Source organism: Corvus moneduloides, chromosome 8, assembly GCF_009650955.1.
Source record: "Corvus moneduloides isolate bCorMon1 chromosome 8, bCorMon1.pri, whole genome shotgun sequence".
NCBI lineage: Eukaryota > Metazoa > Chordata > Aves > Passeriformes > Corvidae > Corvus > Corvus moneduloides.
The window spans coordinates 27,891,294-27,916,138 of NC_045483.1; the positions used below are offsets into that span (position 1 = coordinate 27,891,294).

The 24,845-nt window shown below is 39.0% G+C and overlaps 1 protein-coding gene across 1 annotated transcript in view; it reads left to right on the forward strand.

Moving 5' to 3' along the window:
• Positions 1-24,845, forward strand: part of WAPL (WAPL cohesin release factor) — a 354,794-nt gene that overhangs the window by 299,919 nt on the left and 30,030 nt on the right. The window contains 2 exon segments of the mRNA XM_032117114.1: positions 6,807-7,853; positions 13,624-13,739. Of these exon segments, the coding sequence (XP_031973005.1) occupies positions 6,807-7,853; positions 13,624-13,739 (1,163 nt within the window).

Below are 24,845 nucleotides of genomic sequence, written 5' to 3' on the forward strand. Positions count from 1 at the left end.
GAAGGTGGTATTGAGGGATGCAGTGACTTAAGGTACAATGAAAGATGAGAGATACAAGAATATCTAGTGATTGCTAGCCAAAGAACTAGAAGAGGAAGGGGTAAGACAGTATGTTGTTACTTCAAAAACCATCTGTCATACCATTAAAAATATTGCCTGAGATAAAGGCAAGGGATTAGTTCACTGAATGTTTTCTGAACAAGAGGGAAGGTGGCCATGTCAGCTTTGCATCCCTGTGAAAGGCTTCCACTTCCATTTAAATACAGGGACTTTTTAGAAAGTTGTACACTGGCTGTCAAGTGTACCAGCGTGACACAACTTCTCAGAATGCCTCCTGGTCATGCATCTTCCCAGTGGAAAAAAGTATGTAAGGAATTATTTGTATGGCAGAAACAGGGTGCAGGGTTAGAAGCAATAATGCAGTGGGTAGGGTTCAGCCATTCCCGGGCCCGAGCCACAGCACTGGGGGTGTCGTGCCAGCAGCACGTTCGGAAAACATGAAAATCTTGCTAGGCTTGGGCAGTGAAAATAATGGTCTAGTGGAGATGCTGAACAGTGTGTTATCAGACTGACAGGCTGCATCCAGTTGATTTGAGAGAAGGTGTCTAATGTATCTTCTGCCTTATGTTTAGAAGAATAGCTACCTGAAACAAAGACATGGTGTCACTGAGAACTTAGTTAAGACTATGTAGGAAACGAATTAATTTTTTTCATATAAATTGCCTTAGAATTTTGATATTTAGGGTGCTGGAAAGGAAACAAGACAAGCAAATGATTCTTAAGGAAAATAGTGCTGTCGCGGCAGTAAATTAATTCCCATCACTTTAGGGTTTTCTGTGAATCTTTTTCTGCAAAAGAAGGTGCCACCTAAAACATCTGCAGAGTCATACAATGTCTGTCCCACCTGCATGCAGACTTGTTGGGAATTCATTTTGATTCATAGATAGTAAAGAACCAGAATTACTTAAGAATTTGTAGTCATAGCTATGGATGTGGTTCTACAGTTTTAGCTATTTTAGATATGTCAACGATGAAACTGGTCTTGGGAGTCTAATCTTCTGAGACTCTTATGCTTCCTGCCTTCTGTTCATACCTGCTATCAGGCACTGCTTTTCAAGATGTCATAGGCATCAGTGGATACTGACCAATTCAAATAAATTTTGCCCATTTCATAAATAGTGTATTTTATATCCATAGGCTTTTTTTTCCTGAGTTTCCAAGTTCTTCAGTCATAGACAGAAAATGGAGCAAAGGAGTTTAGTCTGTAACTTTTCTCCTTACCAATCAAAACATTTCATTTCCAATGCATAATGAAATTTGTTTCCTAATTTGGAAAAAAGCATAACTTCTTTGCAGTTCCTGGTTTTCTGATCAAACCAGAGATGACATTGTGTGTGTCTCAGTTGGACTCTCTTCCTGGAAATGAGAGATGTGATGCAAGGACCTGATAAAGATGTCTTTTCCTTTGGCCTGGTCAGCTGCAAGGTGCAGAGTGAAGTGATGTAGCTTTATGCTTGAGACCGTTGGTGATGATGTAATGGAGCCATAGTAAATATTTCCGAGTGCTCAGGGACATCAGGCAGAGCAGTAGCTCATAATGAGCTTAACAGACTGTTCCCTCCATCCTGTGTCAGTGATCTGTTCATGAGCTGTAGCCTGTTAATTGTGTGTGCCCTCAGTAGCTGCAGGGCTCTGAAGGCCTTGCATACAATTTTTGTGGGTTTAATCTTACTGCCTTCTTTTTCTTGATGTTTTGTTTTCTTGCCACCACATCTTGGTGTCTATTGGAAGAGAAATCAAGAAGAATGTAAAATTGGCATCATGCCACCTGCCTGCTCTCAAGATTTCATTGCTTCTGATTACCTTTAATATTTGCAGTGAATTATGTGCACTGTGGCCAATACTAAAAGAAACCTAGTTTAAGATTGTAGATTTGTTTCCTGTGCATATTAATCATGTTTCTCTCAGTATTAAAGTGAAGGCTTGTACAGCTACTTATGCAGCAGTGAAGGAGCATAAGAGTTCATGCTGCAAACGCTATAGAAAGGCAGGTGCCTTTTGTTTATAGCTTGGAGGATACTTTGCTTAGCTTTAATTACAAATTGCTAGAAATGAGAGAAAACTAACCCAACGTTCAAGTTAGTGGGGCTAACATGTAATGCTGGCAACTGGTCCATGAGTACATAGGAAAAAGTAAGCATTTATTTTGCATATATGGTATTTTGACCTTGTGGCATGGTTTTTTAGCATACCAAGCCTAATATTGATTGTCCTTTTGTGTTCTTCAGTTTCCTACTAACATTTGTGCTATTCAACTGGTTTTGATTAAACTCAGAGTGGTAAAAGAGAGATCTCAAAGACACAGTGCTGTTTCAGGTGTCATCGGTGCCCTTGCCTCTGTGTTGCCTGCATGGTGGCAAGGCAGACGAGGTTTTAGCTGGGTCCCTAATCCCTGGGGAGGCAGCAGCCAGGGGCCGAGCCGGCACATGGAGCTGGCACATGTCGCAGTGCGTGATCCGCAGCGGGTGCTCTCCCCTGCCCGGCCACACGGGCCGATGTTAAGGAGGCTGCGTGAGCTCATGGCTGAGTTGTGGGGCAGCTTTGCCCTGTGAGCCCCGAATCTGTTCAGGATAGAAATTTACAGTAGGAGACATTGTTTTCACAGCCCAAGATCCTGCTCTGTGCTCCAAGTAACTTAAAAACAGGAAATAAGGTTCTGCAGCTCTACCACTGAATTGTTAACAAAAGCATATAATGTTTGACTGTAGGTAATTAGTGTTAGATTGTTAATGATGATTTGGTTTTTATGGAGCTGAAAATTATGTTTTCAGACTTGGAGCCCAGTAACTTAGTCTTGTAAGTTAAATGGAAATGAAAGAAAAGTGAGACTGGGACTAGGCTGGAGGATAGATGGACTATGGTTGCTTGGTTTTCTTGCCCGGAAGAGTGTTTGATTTCCTAAAGGATTACTTTGTTTTGGGTTCCATTTTGGTATATGCTATGCCTGAAGGATCAGGGTATGAATTGTTAACTCTTACAGCTTCAGTATTTGGTGGAGAGAGTGTTTTATCTTTTCTCCAAACTTCAGTGTTTCCTCGTCAAGTAAGAAGTCTCTGTCAAACTTTTATTGTTATAGGTACTTAAAGAAAAAAATTAAGTTGAAATGTGAGACATTTTAATGTCAGAATTTTCAGATGTTGAGCTGAAGGATGGAGGTTTCTTATGTCTAAAAAAATTAATTTCTCTTTTTTTAAAAAAAAGTGGGGTTTAAGTCTAGAATTGCATTCATCATTTTGTCCATGATCTTAAAAATGAAAAGGAAGGAGGTAGTACCACTGGCTACTTGCAGTAGTCATGAGGCATTTACTGTCTTTGTAGGATGTATAGAGTAACATTTGTTCCGTCTAAGAAGTGAGTGCTTACCAGTGTTTTTTAAAAATAAGCTAGGAACAGAATGTTATTTTTATATCCATCTAGTCTAATCTGTATAAGTAGAGACACATACTTGTTAAATGTTTAAAGGTTTGTTACTGAAAAAGCAGTGGGCTTTTGACAGCTCTTACATTCCTGCTGTTTGAATGTTTGCCTATATTGCCTTATATAAATTGAATATCTTGCATTGTCTGAACTTGAAATTTTGTCTCTAGGGGTAACTTTACCAAGGTTATTTGGAACAATAATTGTCATCACTTAAGTATAGTTTTACAGATTTGGTAATATGCATCTGTGTGTGTGTGAAAACATCTTATTGTGCTTGGTGGAAAGAGTGGGAGTTTTACTTGTTTGTTCTTGTTTTTTTTTTTTAATTCATCAGCAATGCTGAAGACACCTCTATCTTGTTAAGTAGCATAAAATAAAGCACGAGGCGTGTATAAAGAGATATGTTTATCGCTTCACGTTTGATACTGACATACCAGTCATTTAGATTGGTTCTCTTATACTCTGGTAATTAAGTTTTAGAGATTTAAACAGAAAATAAATCATGATTACTGCAGAACATTGTTATGGTTCCTAGGTATATGGTGCTTTTACTTGGGATGGGGAGTTATATGCTGTTGCTGATTTTAAATTACTTGGGACACTTATTCTGGTATTTGATCCCCAAAGGAGCCTAATTGCAGTTAAAAATGGGAGGAGATGTTCCATGCTTCTTGGACTACAGAATATCTAGTAATTCACAGTTAGTTCCTTTACTCATACTTTTTTTCCTACAGTCATACCAGCTTCTGCTGTAGTAGTTGCTACCAATAAATACTGTAATTTTTAAAATCAGAGTTATTTGAATTGCTGTTCCTGTACACCTTTGGGCAATTAGGAAGTGATTAGCAGTGCTTTCTGGTATTGAAGGTTTGGGCTGACAGCTATTGACCCACTGATGAGGTGGCTTGACAAAGTATCCTTTGAGGAGGTATTCCTCTAAATGTCACGGCTTAGTTTTCCAGTAATGCATTGTGGTGATCCAGTTTTAAAGCCAAACTTTCTACCTGGTGTACACTAAACAGTTTAGTGGTTACATTTTCCATCAGCCTTGCTTATTACTGGAGATGGAAAAACCTCCCTGGTGCAGTTGCTAAGACTTTTGAAGTACTGTGTGTTTTTAAAATTTTGGTGCCCCAAAATGAAGGGGGAGGTTAACTGCCACTTTTTTGCTGTTTAGGAGTACCTTGGTGTGCTGTATTAAATTAGGAACTGAAAGGTAAAAATGAGATGCAACGCTTTGCTGATGCTTACGGAATTTTCTCAGACAGCTTCAGGTTTTAAATTTAATTTGCGGTTTTTCACACCTAAGTGTTGTGGTAGTCTTCAGCTTCACAATAATATTAAACATATGGGAGAAAGGAACATACTGTACACTGTCAAACTCCCTCCTTGGTTACAGATTCATTTTGGTTGTTCCTCTTGGATTATCACAAGCATGAGATTGAAATGGGAATAACAGTATTACTTGTATAACATATTGATACGGAAAAAAACCCCCCGAGATTCCATCACTGAGATGGCAGGGTTAGGGTTCTGTGTTCTTTGAGGAATTTAGTTTTGAGTTTTGCATTTCATGTATTCTGTGAAAAGCTTTTTTTATTTCTACCTGAGTATGTATACTTCTGTGACAGACCTCAGCTGGACTCCCAGAAAACTTAGATGCAGTTTGTCAGGTATTACTTGTTCTGGTTCCCTGAGGAATTTTAGCAAGGATTAAACCAATTTCCTGCAAAACTGGATTTAGTAGCCATTTCTTTTACTAGAATTTTCGGTATCTTAAAGTTCTTCTATAAAACATATGTGCAAGGATGGCATTTAGATGATGCCATTTTTAATTTGAAAACAAGTGAGCCAAAGTCCCTGGAACAGTGCCAATGCTCGTTTCCCTTGTCAGGAGGTTGAAATCTTCTAGTCAGTGCTGTGCAACTTCTGTGCCACTTGGGTAAATGGAAGCTGATGAAATTTAATGTGGTCAGGATTAGTGCTGAAGAGATGCTTAAGCCTTCATTTTACGGATGAGTTTAGGAAGCCTTTGCTGCCTAAAAAATTTGAACCTTTGAGGTTGCATTCTGCCAGTGGAGCCCCTTTTATTACTGTAGTGTTCTGCATGTGTCTTCTATGCATGTTCTCTTCTAGCATTTCTGTTTTCACTTGGCCCTGTCCCAGTTGCTTCTGGGTCTCCAGTTTATCCCATCATGTGCTACTCTTCTATGCACCAGAGTCTTCTGCATTGTCAGACTTCTTATCTTGCTTCTCCTGGCTCAGGCAGCCATTCAGTGGCAGTAGTAACGGCAGGCACCTGGGTTCCTGTGCTTGGTGATACTGTCTCAGAAATTTCCAAGAAATTCTTAATTCCTGGAAATAACCCTCTTATATTGCTGGGTATCTCTGTGTGTGTGTGTGATGTCAACAGCAGAGGATGGCCAATGCAGTCACTATGAAACTCCGGTACCAAATCCACCAAGCTTTTGTTGGTATTCAGGGAGAGCAAAGGCAATGGTTTGCCCACCAGTTTAGAGGACAACAGGTGGAAGACTTAGTACTTGCATTACCTCCTGGCATTACTGTTGTGTGGATGTTGGTTGGCTGGAAACAAAAACTTACAAAAACTGACTTCTTAGAGTGGAACTTGTTCTGTTGGGCAGTGTAAGATGTGAGTGCAGCTATGGGTCGGAAAAGTGCAAGAATAATTTCTGGCAGCAGCTCTTCTTCAGAGATGCAGAAATTAATTGCAAAAACCTGAATTTCAGAAGTGTTATAATTAAAAATGGTGATGAGAATTGCATTTTCTCTATTTCTTTTGTAAGTCCAAATATTTTCATTTGAAGCAGCAAAATGCAGTGACAGTTGCTGAAGCTGTATGCCTTTTTGTTCAGGGTCCAAGAAGGAAATCATTTTCTTACATAGCGAGAAAATGTGTAGTTGTTCTTTATCTCTAATTATTCAGTGTAAGTCAATTGTGTGTGAAACTTCAGTAATTTGTCTTTTCTGAAAATTTCACCACAGAATTTCTCCTTTTTTATGTAATTTGCCTTGGTAAATAAGTGGTTGTATTTAGGGTTTACCACTGTCTTTTTCATGATGCACATATTTTCAGTGATGCTTAAAGTTATTTTTTTGGTAGAAATTTCAAGAAGACTTTATTATAGCAAAACCTTTAAACTGGAGGGCTTAAAAAATATAAACCAGGTGGATAAAGACCTCTAATTTTTTTTGTCAATGATCACTGAATATTTTTTGTTATATTGTGACTTTTCAAAGTTGCCCACATGGGTGACTATTTTTTTAATATTTCATTTTAGTAATAAATACATCTTTTCTTGTAGATAAAATCCAGAACTTGAAAGAAGATAATGGGAACAGTCATTTAATCTATGACAATGCTGAAGAGAGTAATAAAACCAATGCTGAGACTACAGACACTTCTGGATGCAACACCGAAGCCAAGGACTTGCCTGATTCTTGGGACTCCCACGTGGGAAAAACAGCAGACTCTCCATCAGAAACATCTCAGACCAAGGGGCCACTAAGAACTCACTTGTATGAATGGGAGGATGAAACTGAAAACACCAGAACTGGAGAGTATATATTAGCTTTTGACAATGAACATCTCTCAGAGGTGAAGAGCAAGGATGAGGAGTGCGATAAAGAAGATAGTGAAAATCCAAAGGAAGCCATTAGTGAAGAACTCGTGCAAACTATTCCTAGGCCAAGCAACTGTAGGACATATTGTCGATCCAACAAAGCAAAACTGCAGGGGGCAACAAATTTTGACAAGCTAATGGATGGCACTAGTCAGTCTTTATCCAAAGCAAACAATGAGTCAAATAATGATGGTCTGAACCCAGGAAAAAAAGTTTCTTTAAGTAGTGGGACCAGTTTTAGAGGGACGGTTGGACGGACTAGAGACTACACTGTTCTCCACCCATCTTGCTTGTCAGTTTGCAATGTCACCATCCAGGATACCATGGAGCGCATGGACGAATTCACCACAGCAGCCCCGACTGACCTGGGCGAAGCTGGGCGCCTAAGGAAAAAAGCAGACATTGCTACCACAAAAACTACAACCAGGTTCCGACCAAGCAATACCAAATCCAAGAAGGATGTCAAATTAGAATTTTTTGGGTTTGATGATCAAGACGAGGGAGGGGGAGATGAAGGCGCCTCTAGAAGTTCTGGGAGTTCCAATTACAAAATCAAGTACTTTGGGTTTGATGACTTAAGTGAAAGCGAGGACGAAGATGAAGAGTGGCAGGTAGCAGAAAGAAAGGCAAATAAAAAGCGCAGTAGAGCTGTACCATCTGCTTCCCTACAGTCAACCTCTGATGGCAATGAAAACTGTTCCCAGGATAGCCAGCTCAGTACTAATGCAGGTCAGTAGAACTCTTTTGGAATACATACGTGACATTTAATTTTAATTGACTTCGATATTTTGTTCTTTTTGCAGTGTACCTAGGATTTTGTCAAGCAAATTCCACTGGTTTGGAAATCTAACAGTTAAATTCACTTGAAATCTGGCAGTTAAACTCACTTCTCCTGTGGTCCTGTGTGGTGTTTCATGTCTCTCTTGAAGTGTGTTTTATGGCTCTTGATCTCTTGCCAGAGGCAGAGGGTTTTTTTCTTTTCAAACAGAAGATTCGTACCTTTTCGGTGTGTTGAGCATACAGTATCTATACCTGGAAGCAGGTATCGTCCCGCAGAGCCTCCAGATCAACCCACAATTACAGAGCTGAGTGCACATATTTAAGTAGCTCTGAAGAAACGGGAAATACCTTTTTCTGCTTTTGAATGTGTTTTTAGGCAGTTTGGACCTTTTATCTGAGGATGCAAGACTCGAGGGAGAGGCTGTGGGGACCCGTGGAGTGCCAGTCAGATAACTGGCTTTGGGAGAGCCTCTGATATTTGTATTTCTGCTCTTGTTTTCAGTTTTTAGGTATCTCTCTCCTCTGTATAGGTTGGGGAGGTGTGTGTATGTGTACTCACACACATATATATGAGTAAAACTGTACACGTGGCAGTTGCTGAGGAAATTCTGGTGGTTAAAATCCTTTGCAAAATGAGACTTGCTTGGTGGTTGGTTGGGTCCTGTTGGTGAGGAATAACTTTGGTGGCAGGTTGCTTTTAGCTCTTTTGCTTTGAAAAAGTCTAATGCCAAAGAATCACTTGTGTTGGAATAAATATTTCAAAACACTGCCACTGTTCTATGGAACATTTTGGTCCTCCATTTTGGAGCATGAAGCATGAGAAGTTTTATCTGCTTACTGAAGTTGTTACATTTTAAGACTTGGGCAAGATGTATTTTATTATGATAGGGAGAGAGGGTTTCAATCTAGCCTTGCAAATGTTGGAGAAGCTGGGCTTTTTTTCCTACAAATAGCTTCTGCTAATATAATCCAGAAATAAAATTTCAGAGGAAAAAATGTTCATTTCTCTGTTCTAATTTTAGCTGTTTCTAAAACCAGAATTTTCAGTAAGCCTTTTGATCAAAAGTAAATGTCACTGCTTGGGTTTTTTTTGTGGATTTGAAAGGAACAAATGGATACTGATGCTGTACGAGAAGATTGTGTTTTCAAACAAAAAAGACCATGATTTGTTTTCATAAAACTTAGTTACAATGAGTCACTTGGGTTCCAGCCTCTTTGGAAAATGGGTTTATCTTACAGGGCTGCTTAAGAAGTACTCTTAGTCCCTGTCTCTAATGAGTCTTTGTTCAGCCATTTATTCCAAGGGAAAAATTTGCTTGTGTAGTTAATGCAGCTGAGATGCTGACCCATCAAATAATCCTTTCAGCTGCTGTCCTCAGAAGTCTCAAAATATCTACACTTTGCATTTGGCACTGCATTCACCAAGTAGGCCTTTATACTCCAAGGTATCACAGGTCGTTTCCCTGAAATATTTTCCTAAGAGATTTCCATGGTACAGGGAAATGTAAATTAATGTTTTGTTTGTTCTTAATGCACTTCTCCACTCAGGTAAGACCTACCTTTCAGTGCCTGTGCTGAGAGGTGCTTCCCCTTTATTTTGCATCTCCTTTCCTCATTTGATTCTTGTTTTGTGCTACTGTAAGCAGGTGAGATTTGACTTGCAGGGATTTTTTTTTCTGAAATTTGAAAGGGTGATGTCCTGTAGGACAGATTATGAAAACAGGGAGTCTGATGCTGCCCTAAAATCTGTGGGACTCCTTGCTAAAGTTCACACTGTCTTCTCTCAGACCTTTGCAAATTTTGAGCATGATGGTCACTCAGAACAACCATGTTAAGAGTCCTTGAATGTAGTGATGCTGAGCCTGAGAATTTATTAAAAACTTCTGGATCTAAGCCTGAAGTTGCAGTAAAAAGTGTCATTGCTCTGAGTATCTTTACATACTGGAAAAATGTGACTTGTGCTTCCATGAAAAATGCCAGCTTTGACTCCAAGCCTGAGAAAAAGCTTTCAGAACACCTTGCATAATGTAACTCTGTCCTGAAATGATGAACAGTACTGAGAGGTGCTAATGCTACCTGAGTTCTGTATGTGCTGTTGTGTTTTTTGTACTAATGAATAAATCCCCAGATAAAAGTCCAGTGTTCCTATTCCAGGTTGACAGGTGAAATGCCAGACTGCCCTGGAAGAATTTCAGCCCTGGAAGTTCCTAAGACTGATTTGGGTGTTCCATGCATAAAGAATGTTACATGGCATAGTCAGTTTTTCAAGAAACTTGATGCTTTTGATGCTTTCTGTCACAGCCTTACTTTGCCATAATACTGGTTGGGTTACTTGCCATCATCTAGGTGTATTTTTATGAAACATATTTTAGAATCTTAATTTAAAACATCTGACAAAGATTCTGTAAAGGAACATTATAAAGGCTATTCCTTTCAGTCTAGTAGTTCAGAGAGGGAAAGTAAGTTTAACAATACATATTTAAATGTTTCTGCAAATGAAATTTAAGAAAGCGCAAAGACTACAGGAACAATATTTTTAGTGCAGGAAGAGTTGCAGAACAGATTAATTCGATTTTGGCTAGACCGTCTTCCATTGAAAATCATTTTCTGTTGCTCACTTCTATGATAGTCTTTTCTGCTGAAGTGGTTAAAAAACACCAAAAAAACCCCAAACAAAAGCCAAGCAATTAAAACCCCCAACTCTGGAAAAAAAAGCTCCACCTTTTAAATTCCTAGATGCTTTTACCACATTTTTCTTTTTAATGAAAATACTTCATAACTTTATTAGCCTTAGATTTTTGCTGAAGCATTGAGTTCTAGTAAGTTTACTTTTTATTTTGCCATTGCAACCTAAAATTCTCTCAATTGACTCTGTAGCAGCCCAGTGAAGCAAAAGCCCCTTTGGCTTGTGAGCCTCCCAGCTGGATCCTGCTAGAATTCCAGGGGCTAAAAGTACTGGTGAGACTTTCCTAGATTTGAAATTGCTTTTGTCATTTCAGTTGCCAGAGTACAGGATGACTCCAGTGAGGAGAAGCTTTTAATACTGGAAGAAAATGACTGACTTGACTGTAATAATCAATGGGGAGTTGTATCCAAGAGAAATCTATATTGCAGCTTAGTCTTTTGCTTTGTAAATCAGTTCTGATAGCCAGCTTAACCTTTGTGTCATCTATTCATTTTTCCTTTCAGTGATCAAGATGAGATTCCTATAGTCTTTTTAGGTAATGTAGCTTTTATATATCAGCATCTAGCACTCAGTTCTGGGGAGCCAACGTTCTGTATTTTTTTATGCTTAATTCCTTTGCATCTTCTCAAAAAATGACTCACCTTCATTGGGTAAGTGTTTTAAGCCAGTTAAAACTGCATCAAAGTCCTCAAAGGCAGAGTCCTGTTTGGATTTCAAAATCTTTTGCAGAATTACCCTGAGACACTTTAAAAAAACTACGTTGTTGTTCCCCAGGAAATTTACTGTGGTTGTTGCCTTAGTTGGTCTTTGAACATCTTTCCAATTCTATCCAAGACAGACAAATTATCTCAAAGATTATAAATGCCTTGAAAATGGTTGGACAGAGGGGAAAAGGCCTCACATGCTCCCATACTGAGAAAAAGGTCAATATGACCAATTTCTCTGCGAGGGGGCAAAAAAAACCCCCAGAAACCATACAGGAGAAAGCCAGTGGAAATCAAGCTTCAGTAGGGTCACTGCTTACCAAACTACTCGTGTGTTTGCCTCTCTCAGTTAACAGAAGACTTCTCCCCCGACCCTATTTAGTTTGGATTAAAAGTCTGCTAAGATAATGCATGCAGAGTGCTTTTCAGGTATCTAGAAGGCCTCCAAAAGCGTTGCTCAAATAAAAGTATTCCAGGTAATCTTACAAAACTAACAAGTGTTTGATGTGCTAACAACATCAGAAAATGCAGAATTATCCTATTGTAAGTAGGAGTTGAAATGTTTTTATCAAGAAGTTTCTTTGAATTTAAAATTGCCTAATTTAAATGGGATAGTTCAGAATCACATAGGAGTAGAATTCAAACAAGGAACCTTAAGATGGTGTTAAAATTGTAGCTTATTTGATCCAGAGCACTGTTAATCATTATTGAAGGCAATGCCAGGTCCAAGTCTTAGCACAGGGCACAAGTTACTGTCCTCATTTGGTGGGTGAAACATTTTGTGTTTCTAGAGTCACTTGCATATTTGTAATGGCTGTTCTCAAGTAAATTACTTTTTAGCTTTTAATTTACAATAGGGGAGTCCAGTTCTCTTGGTTTGACTTTCTCTGAGAATTGCATTCATGGCCTGACTTCTTCCAGAATACTTGAGGATTTATAAGGTTGTATATCAAAGCAATTTGATTTTAGTCCTTAAATTGGCTTCAGCAAGGACTAAGTTGTCTTTTACATAGGTTTGGAAGTAAGTTTGCTTTATTTAATGGAAATTAGTCTGTAGTATTTTTCCTCAGTTACACTAATTTTATCAAACATCTTTTAGAGTCATTTGTTTTCAGAGGGGCTGTTGGTGCTGTGTTCTTAGGCTCTTGTGCTCACATGACACAGCTACACTGCAAAGCAGTGGGATGGAATGCGAGAGGCTGGTTCCAGGAGGTGCCTTGCTGCAGGCATCCTGCCAGTCCTGGTGCTGCCAAGCCCGTTGAAATTTACTGCAATTTGGGAAACTCTGGAGCTTTATTTTAAGAATACTTATATTCCTCAGACAAGTTTTGTGTCCTTGGGAGTGCCATTAGAAATTTGGTTGCCTGCTTTGCCTTTGCTTGCCTTCTTACCCAGCTTGGCTGGTCCTGTGTACTGGATGTGAGTGCACTTGGGATTAGAGTAATTTATCCTGCCTGCTTGTGTTTTTGCAGTGCGCTTTTCAAACAGTAGCAGCTTCTCAGGAATAGATTGGTTTTCTAAACAGTTTATCAAATGAAACAATGCTTCTCTGTGCCTGTCTTTATTTCCATCTTGAAATTTGTGGTAACTTCTGGTTTGTGCCGAATAAACCCTTTCCCTTGTCTCCAAGGGAAAATGCTTCAAACAAAACAACACAAGTTTAAAAAAAAAGAAAAAGGACAAAAATTTGATGACTGTATTGCAGATTTACAGTCCAGGTACTGGAATCAGTGGTAAGGCAAATATTGAATCCATTGAAAGGCCATGTCAGCAGTTTCTTCTAGCTGACTCTTTCCTGAGCTGATGACCGTATTGTTTTCCTGTTTACAGCAGAATAAGCAAATATAAACAGGCTGCCTTCATAAGAAGTGAAGCAAGATCAATTCTTCAGTTCTGTAATTGTAGTGTGTTCTTCTAAATCTCTTAATCTCACCATTTTGAAGAACCCAATCTACTGTTTTATTCATCTACTGCTCAGAGCTGTAGCAGCAAGCCAGCCATAAGTAAGCTCATGTAAAAGGTAACCTGGGATTTACGGGAGTATGGGATGGGAAGTAGTAGCCTGAAGCTTACCCAGTGGGCAAGAGGTGCTGTAATAGTTGTGACTGTGTACCTTGTCATGCTTCTATGCATTACTGCAATCCAGTCAGTAAGCCTGAGCTGCATCCAGGACAGTGCTTGGCATTAAAGCTGGTGTTTCTGATGAAGATTGATTGTTCATGATGTAATTTCAGAAGCTATACATGTGAAATTGTCAGATGCAAGAAATGCTCTAGCAGCTCAACAGCTTTTAAAATGGTTGTTTCATGTCTGTATTTACCTTTAACAGATCTGGAGTTTTCAGAGGATGCATCTGGTGTGCTTGAAGGCAATAAGAAATCCACAAATAAACAAGGTGATAAATCTAAGGAAAACACCAGGAAGATTTTTAGTGGGCCAAAGCGGGTGAGTAATGATGCTGAGACCAATGCAAAGTTCTTATTTTAATACGCTCCTCAGTATTGATGTTTCTTCTTCTATATGCAATGGGGCTTTTGTCCCAGTTTATATCTGCACTTGAGATCTATATGTTGGCCTTTAATATTATTTCTGGAAAAGTAAAACATTCAAGTGCAAAACTTTTGTATTTATTATTGGAAGTTTCACTTTTCAGGTTCACATTACTATTATGGAGAACCAGACTTGTAATGTAGATGCATTCCCTGGAGATGATTGTTAAAGCATCAGTAAATGCTGTGTATTTTACTTTGTGACTTGTTGGTGTTTTGGGGGGGATTCTTTTAGTCTCTTTTCTTTGTTCTCTCAAGGAATATCTATCATATTATAGAATTGAACTTTCCTTAAAACTTCAAATTAATTGTGCACTGGTATGGTCTTTATGAGGATAAGTGCCTTTATAGCATTTGGTGAGATTTCCCTTTAATTAAAAAAAAAAAAGTAACCTATCCCACCCCAGCCTTCCCAAACTGTGTAATATTCAGTGTGAATTTGCCCTTTCATAGCATGAAAAGAGCTTATTTAAAATGTCAGTTTTAGGTTTGGTTTATCTTACCTGTCATTATAGGGTACTCAGTATTTTGAGGCTTTTAAAAATGTGCATACAGCAAAAATTGAGTTTAGCCACCAGGTGAAAGTTTGCAGTAGGGGGATCCATGTCATCTCCATTAAATGAAGCTTTTATGACCTGAATGTCCAGGACAGCCATTCCAATGCTTAAGGCCTTTTCATGAGCTTTTTGCATAACTTGTCCCTGTCTCACCATTGTTGCAACGCACAACTGCTCTAGTAGGAGAAAGAGGGAAGTGAACTTGTATTTCTGCTTTCCCTTTGAGTTCCATAGGTTTTGCAAGACCTGGCAGTTGTATGGTATTATAGAAACTGTCTTTTACATGTCTTCAGAATGTGCTCATCAGTCCAACAGTTCTAAGAAGCTTTTAAAATTATTTTTCCTAAGGAATCCTAGTAGTTCCTCGTGAAGATAGCTAATTACTTGTGTTATATGATAGTTTAACTTGAAGTAATTTTTCAAGGTGCCTTTTTTGTTTTGGTCTTCTAGAATCAGAAGATTTATTATCTTCCCAGTTGTGTTGATATATAATGAGTTTTCATTTTAAGAAATGAATCTGTGAGTGGAGAAAGGATGACAAATCTGGTTTAGTTCTCAAAACACGCAGGGGAATATTTTCATGTGGGAGGATACATGACCAGTAGGTCCTGTGATGCCCTTTGAAAAAGAAGTGTCACTTGTTGCTTTGACTTTGGACAGAATGGGAAGCTCTTGCCTCCAGAGTTTGGAGTTAGATAAGTGAGGAGGGCGTTTTCAAAACTGAAATAGTATTTCTTGAAGATGAAAGTTCCTCAGCTTTTGCTGATTTAAATAATAATTTTTAAAAATTCAGCTTCTTATCAGTGAACAAGTTACAGTACACTGAAAAACAGAAGTACAGGAAGTGTAAATTTAACTGTAACGTTTTCAGCTGTATTTTTTAACAGCATAAAACAGCTGTGGGTGTTCTGGTAAATACAGAATTCAAAAAATAATTTAAATATTTATATGCTTCAGATATTCTGTAATAGCATTTCATGTGTTTCATGTTTAATTTTTATTCTTTAAATCCCTGAGATTTTATGTGAAAATTTATATGAAAATTTAATTAATTTTGACTATATATATAGTGAAATTATGGGGCGGGGGGAGCCTTAGAGCAATATCATATAAGAGAGAGTGGTTTCAACTCTAGAAAATTCTCAGTTGGGAAAAAACTTAATTCAAGTGGGAAAGTTGAGAACGAAGCGGGTTTTTTGACCCTGTAGTGATAAAATGGAACTAGAAGTAGATGTTGCTGTAATTGAGATTCAGATTTTAAACTTTAATGTTCTCTAATCATACGGCTGTTACATGGAGTTACTAAGGAAGCTTGTAAAGCTTGTTCTGATGGTAATTAGAGATGCTATAATTATCTTCCTAAAGTATGGGTATAGACTCTTAATCTTAGTTGTATCTTAAGGGAATTTTCATTCTGGGAATAAAAAAAAAAAAAACAAAAAGAACTAGAAGTATTAACCTGATCATAATAACTAAGCAATCTTAAAAAAATCTCTGGAACTTCTTTACTGTCTCAGCACCATTTATTTTTTCTTGTAGGAACTAGCAGATGCAGTATTAAACATTTTCTGTTAGGTGGTGGTATTCAGAGCTGTGACACTGCATCAGACTGAGCTGTCAAGTAAACATCTCTGTTACTCAGGAAGCAACAGGTGCTATCATTAAATTTCAGCACATCCAGAAAGCGCAAGTATTTTTTCCAGTTTGTATTCAGCAGATCTCTCACCCACGTTTGTGGTTTTGAAAACTTGACCATTGTCTCCTAATGCTAAAGTTCAATTCTTGAAACTTTGAGTGTATGTACAGTAAAATATTACCAACATCATTGACTTACTGAATAACAGTGTTTATAAACACTGCTTTTATTTACCATAAGGACTGAAATCACTGCCTGGTTGCAGTAGCTGCGGACATTAAGATCGGTGAGTAAAGTCTCAACCAGAGCCATGCTTTTAAGTGAATGAAACCTCTTTATCCTGAGCCTGAGTTATAGGAGGAGTGTTACATTCCATAGCAACATAATTAAGTACTTACAGTGCATAAATATTGGCATTACTTGAGTTGCAAATCATGGGTGTGAAGTATACATGAGTAACATCTGCAGAAGTTTGTTTGCAGCTGTTTACGATTTTAATTCAACTGGCTGGGTAACTCATGCTCTAGCATGTAAGTTCGGGAACTCTGGATACACCCACCTGCTGGCCCCTTTGAGCTTAGTTCCCCTTCTACAGATGAAACAAATTTTCCATTAGCAGGCAAACCCAACAGAGTAGACAAGAAATTTTTTGTTGCTACGGTCCAAATCTACTGAGAGTAAAGACTTGAAAGTAGGGAGCATAAAAATTATTTCCTGAGATTTCTTGCTCCTGCTGCTTTCCCAACAGAGTTTAGCTAGTCAGCAACTGAAGAGAAACAGTTTTTCTAGGAGTACTGTGGAATGGTTTTCTGTGGTCTTATGCAAAATATCCGTCTCTAATGGGAACCTGAAAAATGCCAACTTAAAAGTGTAAGATAAGGAGAGCTAGTCTATCCCCAAACTTAACCTTTTGATTTATCAGCCCTAAAAATTAATGATTCTGTGTAGTGTTTTTGTCAGTTCAGTGTTTGTGTTGTCCGGCATGTTACTAGGGACCACCATCCTCTGAACAGCACATTTTCTGGGATGGCCCCTCTGCTCTTAAAATGTATGATGAGTGATCTGCAGCTCTGTGCTGATCCTGGTTCTGCCTGTGGCCATAGGAAGTCAGCCTAGACATGGTGAATAATGATTACCTTTGAATATCTCAAGGTAAGAATTTAGATGGAGTTGCAAATCATAGTTAAAAGGTATGGAGCCTTTCAGCTTGAGGGGCCTGGGACAGAGAAACTATAATCTTTCTGTTACTGCTCTTCAGGACTGCTGAGGCACATGGGAAGACTTAGGGAGCTGCATGAAGGAGACAGAGGAGGTACAGCAGGAAAAAAAAGCACTGACTCTCTCAAGTTGGCATGACTGGAAGCAGACTCAGTCTTATGTTTTCTCAAAGTAGCATGAAATTTCAGTTAGATGGCTGCTTTATCAGTATTTTTTTTTCCTCTCCTTTAGAGTAGGTGAATTTTAGAAACAAGTCCTTTTGGAATTAATTTCTTAGATGTTGATATCTTTTGCACTGAGTGTATTTCATGAAGCTTCCATGCTACTATAGAATGCAATTTTAGCACCTATAAAACACTGAAATTTTCTTGAGAGTGTGAAATGTGCTTTTTGTGATTGGTAAGATGAGGAAGAAAGTGCTCACTTCATGGTCAGTCTACGTTGGTGATTCATGGACTACTGATCAAACTAAAAACTAACCTGAAGGCTAATTCATTGCTTAATGACTTATGACTCCAGTTAAAATGGGCATATTTCAATTAAATACTAACTTTTGCAATGAAAATTTACTGTTTATAAATTACTTTAAGCTAGCTCAAATTTTTTTCTTACTCTCTTGTATTGCTATGCCCAGAGAAATGTCTTTAAATTCACTTGTTGAAATCTTAGCCCTAGAAAACCTGCCTGGTTTGCGACTGTGTACACATTCCCACATGTACCCAGTGAATGGGAATACATCAGTGGGCTTTTTCTTTTCCTCTCCTTGTGCACATATTGGCTTGTACATACAGGAAAAGGTATGGTAAAACCTCTTTGCCACTAAACTGATTATCTTGGTCTTTCCTTTGGCCCATTCAAATACTGGACCACAGAGTTTCCGGTGTGTGCTGGTTTTGGCTGCAATAGAGTTAATTTTCTTCAGAGGAGCTCTTACAGGGCTGTTTTGGGTTTGTGCTGAGAGCAGTATTGGTAGTACAAGGATGTTTTTGTTGTTGCTGAGCAGCACTTACACAGAGCCAAGGCCTTTTCTGCTCCTCATCCCACCCTGCCTGCCAGGAGACTGGGGGGTGCGCAAGGAGGCTTGGGAAGGGACAGCTGATCCCAATGACCTAAGGAATATTCCATACCGTATGATATTGTGCTCAGCAATATAGAAAGCTGGAGAAGAAGGAACGGGGCACACACCTTCGGAGTGATGGCCTTTGTCTTCCCAAGTAGCTGTTACACACAATGGAGCCCTGCTTTCCTGAGAATGGCTGAACAGCTGCATGTCCATAAGAAGTGGTGAATGAATTCCTTGTTCTGTTTTGCTTGCATTCATGGTTTTTGCCCTCCCTGTTAAACTGTCTGTCTTTATCTCAACCCTTGTGTTTTCTCACTTCGACCCTTTGGATTCTCTCCCTGGTCCCACTGGGGTTCAGTAAGCAAGGAGCTGGGTGGGGCTTAGTTGCCAGCTGGGTTTAAATCACAACAGTCGTTTGAGGCTCAGTGGGTGTGAGATAGTGACAGATTTGATTGGGATGTGCTAGATCAAATTGACAGCTGCTAGTGCAGTTTAGCTTTTAATTGGCAGGTGTCTGCTTGCCATGGGGCTCCCTTGCCTTGCTGTATGGCATGGCCTAGTGCTCGCTAGCAGCTGCTTTTGGCTTTCACTGCTTGCTATGCCTGGGAACATTTTGGTAACAGTACTTTTAACAATGGCATTGCTTGAAAGTTCCTCCACAAGTGTAGACTGCAGTTGCTAGGAAAGGCTGAGGTCCTCTTGCACTGCACATCAAAAACCAGCAACCAAAAATACCCAGTCCCAAACCCAACAAAGCCTCATCTAGTATAAGGACTGGTTTTACCTGAAGCAGGCAAAAAATACTGGCAGGAGGACATGGTTATACTGCTTTTATTCTCCCTTTGCTCAACCAGCTCAGTCCTGTTTCCTCGTGCCTTCAGTTTCCCAATGTTGTGTATTACTATAAAAATAACTCACTAAAAAAAGAAACATTTAACATAAATCTTAGTCCAGTTCACTGGGAGACTCTAAACTATTGTATCTACTCAGTTGAGGGAACCCAAGAAGAAAGATTAAGTCATCTTAACCTGGTTAAGTCAACATTGCAACTGAGAAATGCTCACTAAACACAGTGGCGTTAGCAGGATTACTTGCAGCACTTTGATCAAGTGACATTAGTAGTTAGTCATGACAGTAGTGTCGAATACATGAATGAAAGCATTGCTGAACTCAGACATGGCTTAACCAACAGACTTCTGCTGAACTTTGTATCCAAGAGAAAAACTTGAGCCAGTCATAACTGTGTAACTATTTATTGTTTTTCATGTTTAAGTTTTAAGAATAACTTCTGTACCCCACAAAGTACAGAAATGCATGCAAGATTTCCGAGTGTGGACAGGTAAGTTGGAAGGACATGTTAAATCAATACTGTGTAAAGAGCACTTATTTCCAGTTACCAAGTGCTGAACCAGGAAGAAATTTTCTTTTTTTCTATGTGACTTTAGTCTGATCTGCAACTAGTCCTTAGTTCATTATGTAAATGCATCTTTCTTTTCCTGTAGGCAGTTTTTTTTCCATGAGGAGGTCAATTTCCTCATGGAAAATAAAATACTCCTGTTATAAGGTTAGGCACTGTCAGAAGCTCTCAATACCTGAAAATAAAACTTATGTGTGAACCTTTGTTTCCAATAGGATTCATTGTAATACGTGTTTTAAGGGTATAAGAGATCTTTTACAGGTTGATGGGAGCTTTCTCCACTGGTGTTTCATGCTGACTAGAAGGAGCTATAAATACCAGTTTGAAACAAATGCTGGGTCTAAATAAACCAGAAGTTCAAGATGAAATGCTTATACCTGGTCTTTGAAAGTGTTATGAAATTGGAGAAGTACGAACCCGTGCACGGCCCTGGGCTGGCTGAGTGATCTTAGGGCTAATGTGACAATGACGTGTGCGTGGGAGGGGACAGAAACTAGGCTGCACTGTGGTCTGTATTTTTCCACTTAGCTTGTGTTATACTTTACAGTAGATGTTTATCAAAGGCATCCTGCAAGTAACGTTATTTTTTTTGCTGGCCTGCAAATGAATCAGCATTTCCCCAAATAGGGTTTTTAAAGATTGTTCTTTCATTTTTTAAGTTTTAGAGTATGTGAACTTTAGTCTATCTTAAGTGCACAAACCTATGTGATTTTGCTTAATTACTTTTCTGTAGCTTTTTTAAAATAAATAGTCCTGAAAAAAACAGCAGTGAAATCATAATTCAGAAATTTTGCTTTATCAGTCAAGTATATAGCCCTTTCTATACATATAATGGTAGGATCAGAGTAGACTGGCCAGGGCTCATTTTAGAAAGAGCTGCTTGTCTTCATCTCACGTAACCATTAGCTAAAGAGTGTCCTTACTCTAAGGATGAACAGTTGTAATAAAGCATTTTTTTCAGTGATATTATACTGCTGATAACTATGCACATCGAGCTGGTCTTTGCATCCTAATCTAGGAAGTCAAAATTGCTTGTTTTTGAGAGGAAAGATTATTGGTTGGCGTAAGCTGTTTTGACTCCATTGAGGAGTCAAGCTGAATTTGGGCAATTGAAATATTCTGAGACATCTCAGTTCAGCGCTAAGCCCAGTCGGTCTGTCAGCAGGCTGGCAAACAGTGCTGGGCAGAGCTGACAACCTGTGACTGCCTGTTGCTGCTTCTGCAGTGCATTCCTTTCATTTGCTGGTTGCTGCTTCTGGCAGATTGGCTGCCCAGTCCCAAACTGAAGTGGTTTTTGTGGGGATTTTTTTTGTCCAAATACGTTTCGTTGGAATGATAAACAAGAGGTGAGCTGTTCTAACTGCCAGCCAGTTATAAACAGCTTGTGTAGTGTAAGCAATTTTTATATTGCTGGAATAAAAATAAATTTTTAAAAAAGATAAAATACTATAGAAGGTGAGAATAAATCTGTTAAACATCTGATTTGTTTAAAACCAAAGTCTCATATTGATACTGTTATTTCACTTAACATTTGCAAAACTGAATTCTTCTATAAGCATATTTATTTAATACTGGCTTCCAAGTGCTTACCATTTAGGGGCTTTTTTTTACTATTATTCATGTAAATAGACTAAAACCAATCCTTACTGTGTAAACTAGTAAGCAGGATACTAGTCAGGACTGGCAGGTTTTTAGATTAGTCACCTAAATGGAAGAATGAGGTACCTGCTGTAATTTTACTGAATTGAGTTGGGGTTTTGCCATCTTGGAGTCAAAGCAAATACCAGGAGTTGGTCTCCTCACTTCAAGATAATCATTTGATGCTGATCAAAATTATTTTCTTCTCACTCCTTCATATTAAACTGTGGTGAAGAGGGTGTTCTGGTAGATGCCAAGCTGAGATCCTTCCACCTGGCGAAACTGCTTCCTCATATGTCCTGCATACGCAGCTGTTGGGTAGAACTGTGGTAGCAATATTCTTGGACATGCCTGTTTGCTAGGTGGTGTTAACAGGGATGGTAGCAGCTTTGTCTGAGAAGGGTAGGGATGCAAAGTGAACAGGCTAAGTCCTCATAGAGGCAAGAGGAACAAATGAAAAATAAGCATGGAAATCCTTCTCCCCCTGTGCGTACTTGGGCTTTGGGGGAAGTAGAAAAATCAAGTTGAATGGAAAATGTTTAATGTCACGGTGGAAACTTGGCATTTTGTACTTCCAGTTCCTACTGGTATTAGCTCTAAGGCAAGAAGCAAAGATGCATTAAGGTATTTTTGAAACTAGATTCTCCCTTGCATCCTCACATTCCCTGCAAAAAAGCTCACACACATCAGTTTTGTAGTTCCAGTAATTAACTTAATGTTTTACTAATTTGGCAATACAGGATAGCTGTGTAGGATAAATGCTACATTGCACAAGGTCTCAGTCCGTAGGAAGTTCTAAAATGGGAAAAACGCTCAAAGAGATTAAAATATACCAGTTTCATTTGCCAGTGGGAGCTTAATTTATATGCAGATGAATATGCAAAATTGTCTTCACAGCTCCTGTATACTGTATGAGCATGGTTGGTTCGCTCAGCTCTGTCTGTGACATTCGATAATTGCACGATGCGACATGCGCACGTCTTGAGGGGGAGATCGGTGGTGTTGAGGGCCCAGTGTCCTTGTTACATGCATTTCAAAATTTTACTTTAAATTATCTTTGTGTTGACCTAATGAGGGCAATGCCCAGTAACAGCTGGCATGACGTAGGTGCTCTCTGGAGGTACATCTGAAGTTTGGTCACATTGAGAAGTGATCAGGTCAGTGTCCTCAGACTCAGTGATGCAAACCCCAGTGTTGTAACTGAGGACATCTGGGAGATTTATTTGGACAGTGTTTTATATTGATCCAAATGGAAATGCTGCTGTGGGTGTGTGCACACCCCAGCCGTATGACCTCTGGAATTTCATTGCAGTTACAATTTTTAAGGCTTTCGTGTTAGTAGATTGATAACTTCGGGTAGATTAAGATTAATGGGGGGAGGGGAGGGGGTCACATGTGTCTGTGTTTGCCTGCTTCTCTCTGCCTTTCGCAACCAAGGGAGCAGGAAATTTGTGTGAGCGATTTGTGCTGGGAAGTGTTTGTGCCAGGGCATTCCTTGCAGGCAAATGCAGGTTTTTCTTTTCCCTTAAGGAAAGCGTTATGTTTCCAGTATTGTGGTGATATGTCTAAACTATTGTATTCTGTCCCTTTTAATTAGACTTAATACAGGTTTCAGGCCAAATTACTGACCGTAACCATATGGCTTCTGCTTCTGAGCTGACCAGTTTTGAGTACACTCGGCATAAGCAGCATACAGAGCATCATTGGCTATTTCTGTTAATGAATCTTGTTTATCAAATTGTCCTGTTTCCTAAGTTCTGTTTTCACGTTTCGCATCAGTGTTGGACCCATCATCTTGTTGTGCTCTGTGGGCCTCCTTTTGAGCTTCAAGGAAAAAAAGCATTTTGCAGTTCTTCAGAAGTTTGATGCAAGAAAAGCTTCAGTGACTTTTTTTTCTCCTGCTCATTGTGTTGTCTGATACTCTTCAACCTTGTCTGACTAACAGCTTGTAGTTGTCTGGCTATGTGTGTGCATAATGTGTTCTGTGTTTAAATGGAATAGCACCTCACAATTAAGTGATCCATGGCAGCCAGAGGTGATTTATTGGCACTAATCTGCTACTGTGATCCAAATAATGGTGATTCCGTTCAGACTTTGAACACTGGAGAAATGACTTGGTGCTGGTTCTAAACTACTGTTGGAAACTGCTGTCTTATCTGGAGTCCAGATTAACTTTTTTCTGTTCTATACGCATGGCTCAGCCTGTGCTGAATTGATACTCCGTCTTCCTACTTTGAAGTGTGATTTCTTTTTCATTGCTCTGAATGATGTTCATCCCTTTCCCTTTTCAAAAGGAGTAGTCCATTATGAATATTTCTGTGCTGCATAACATGCCTGTTATGTTTTTCCTGTTCAAAGTGAGACATGCGGGACAGGGTGTACTCTTAATGATGATGAATACAGAGTGGTAAATCATATATTTTGTTTATTGGGTTTTTTTAGAACTTGTAATTTTGACAAGCATCTGGCATACAGTGTTACTGAATGCACTTCAGATACAAACAATTCATTTATCAGGATATCTGTTAAAAATGTTCTTGGGTTTTCTTTTGCCATTGTCTTCTACCTTGGAAAGCATTCTTGCCTGCAGATAGATGCTCTTTCTCATTTTGCTGGTATTTTCTGTGTGACTCATGTCCCTGGCTCTTATTTTCTGCTATTCTTACATCTATGAATGGCAGGCAGTGCTGCATCAGTATGTGCAGAGTGCCAGCTCTAGAAAATTTCAGCTTTGATGTTTTCAGGGATGGGAGGTTAAGCATGACCCATAGTTGATGCCATTTGGAGATGATATTATAAAAGTGACAGCTCTGTGCATTTTGTAAAATCCCTGGCACTAGTTCTGGTTTTGTATCTCCACTCATCCCCCCAGAACCACGTGCAGAATCCCACAGTACCGTATGCCTTATATCCTCCCTGGAATATTTGCAGTCTTTCAGACATGTATCTCTGTGTAAGCAGGTGTCAGTTCTAGATGTACAAAAAAAGGAAACTCCTCTGCTATTCAGCAGAACCTCTTACAGCTGATTAATATTGCAGAACTTCTTTGCCTTAAGAACACAATTCAAAGGAGCAATGTACTTCCACTTGCATCTCTTCTAAGTTAATCTTGAGAGAAGGAATTATTAAAGAAAAGTCTGCATTATTTGAATAATTGCAAGATTTTCTTGTCTTTAAGAGAAGGTTTCATAAATTACTGCTGCTTAAATATCAGTGTTGCTTGTTCCAGAAAGATTGTTACAACAAGCAATTGAGTTGCCGTAAAAAAACCCACCCCAAAACCAAACAAACCAACCTCTTCTGTTTTATGATCAAGCCCTTCTGAAAAGTCTTTCTTCACCAGCATTCATTTGATCTTTGGTACTTTTCCTGGCTTCAGTTCTGTCACACAGTAATCCAAAGCAAGTCCACACAGTGCTTGCTGGTTGATCAGTATTGGCGCAATTTCTTTGCACTTGTTCTGGAAATTCATC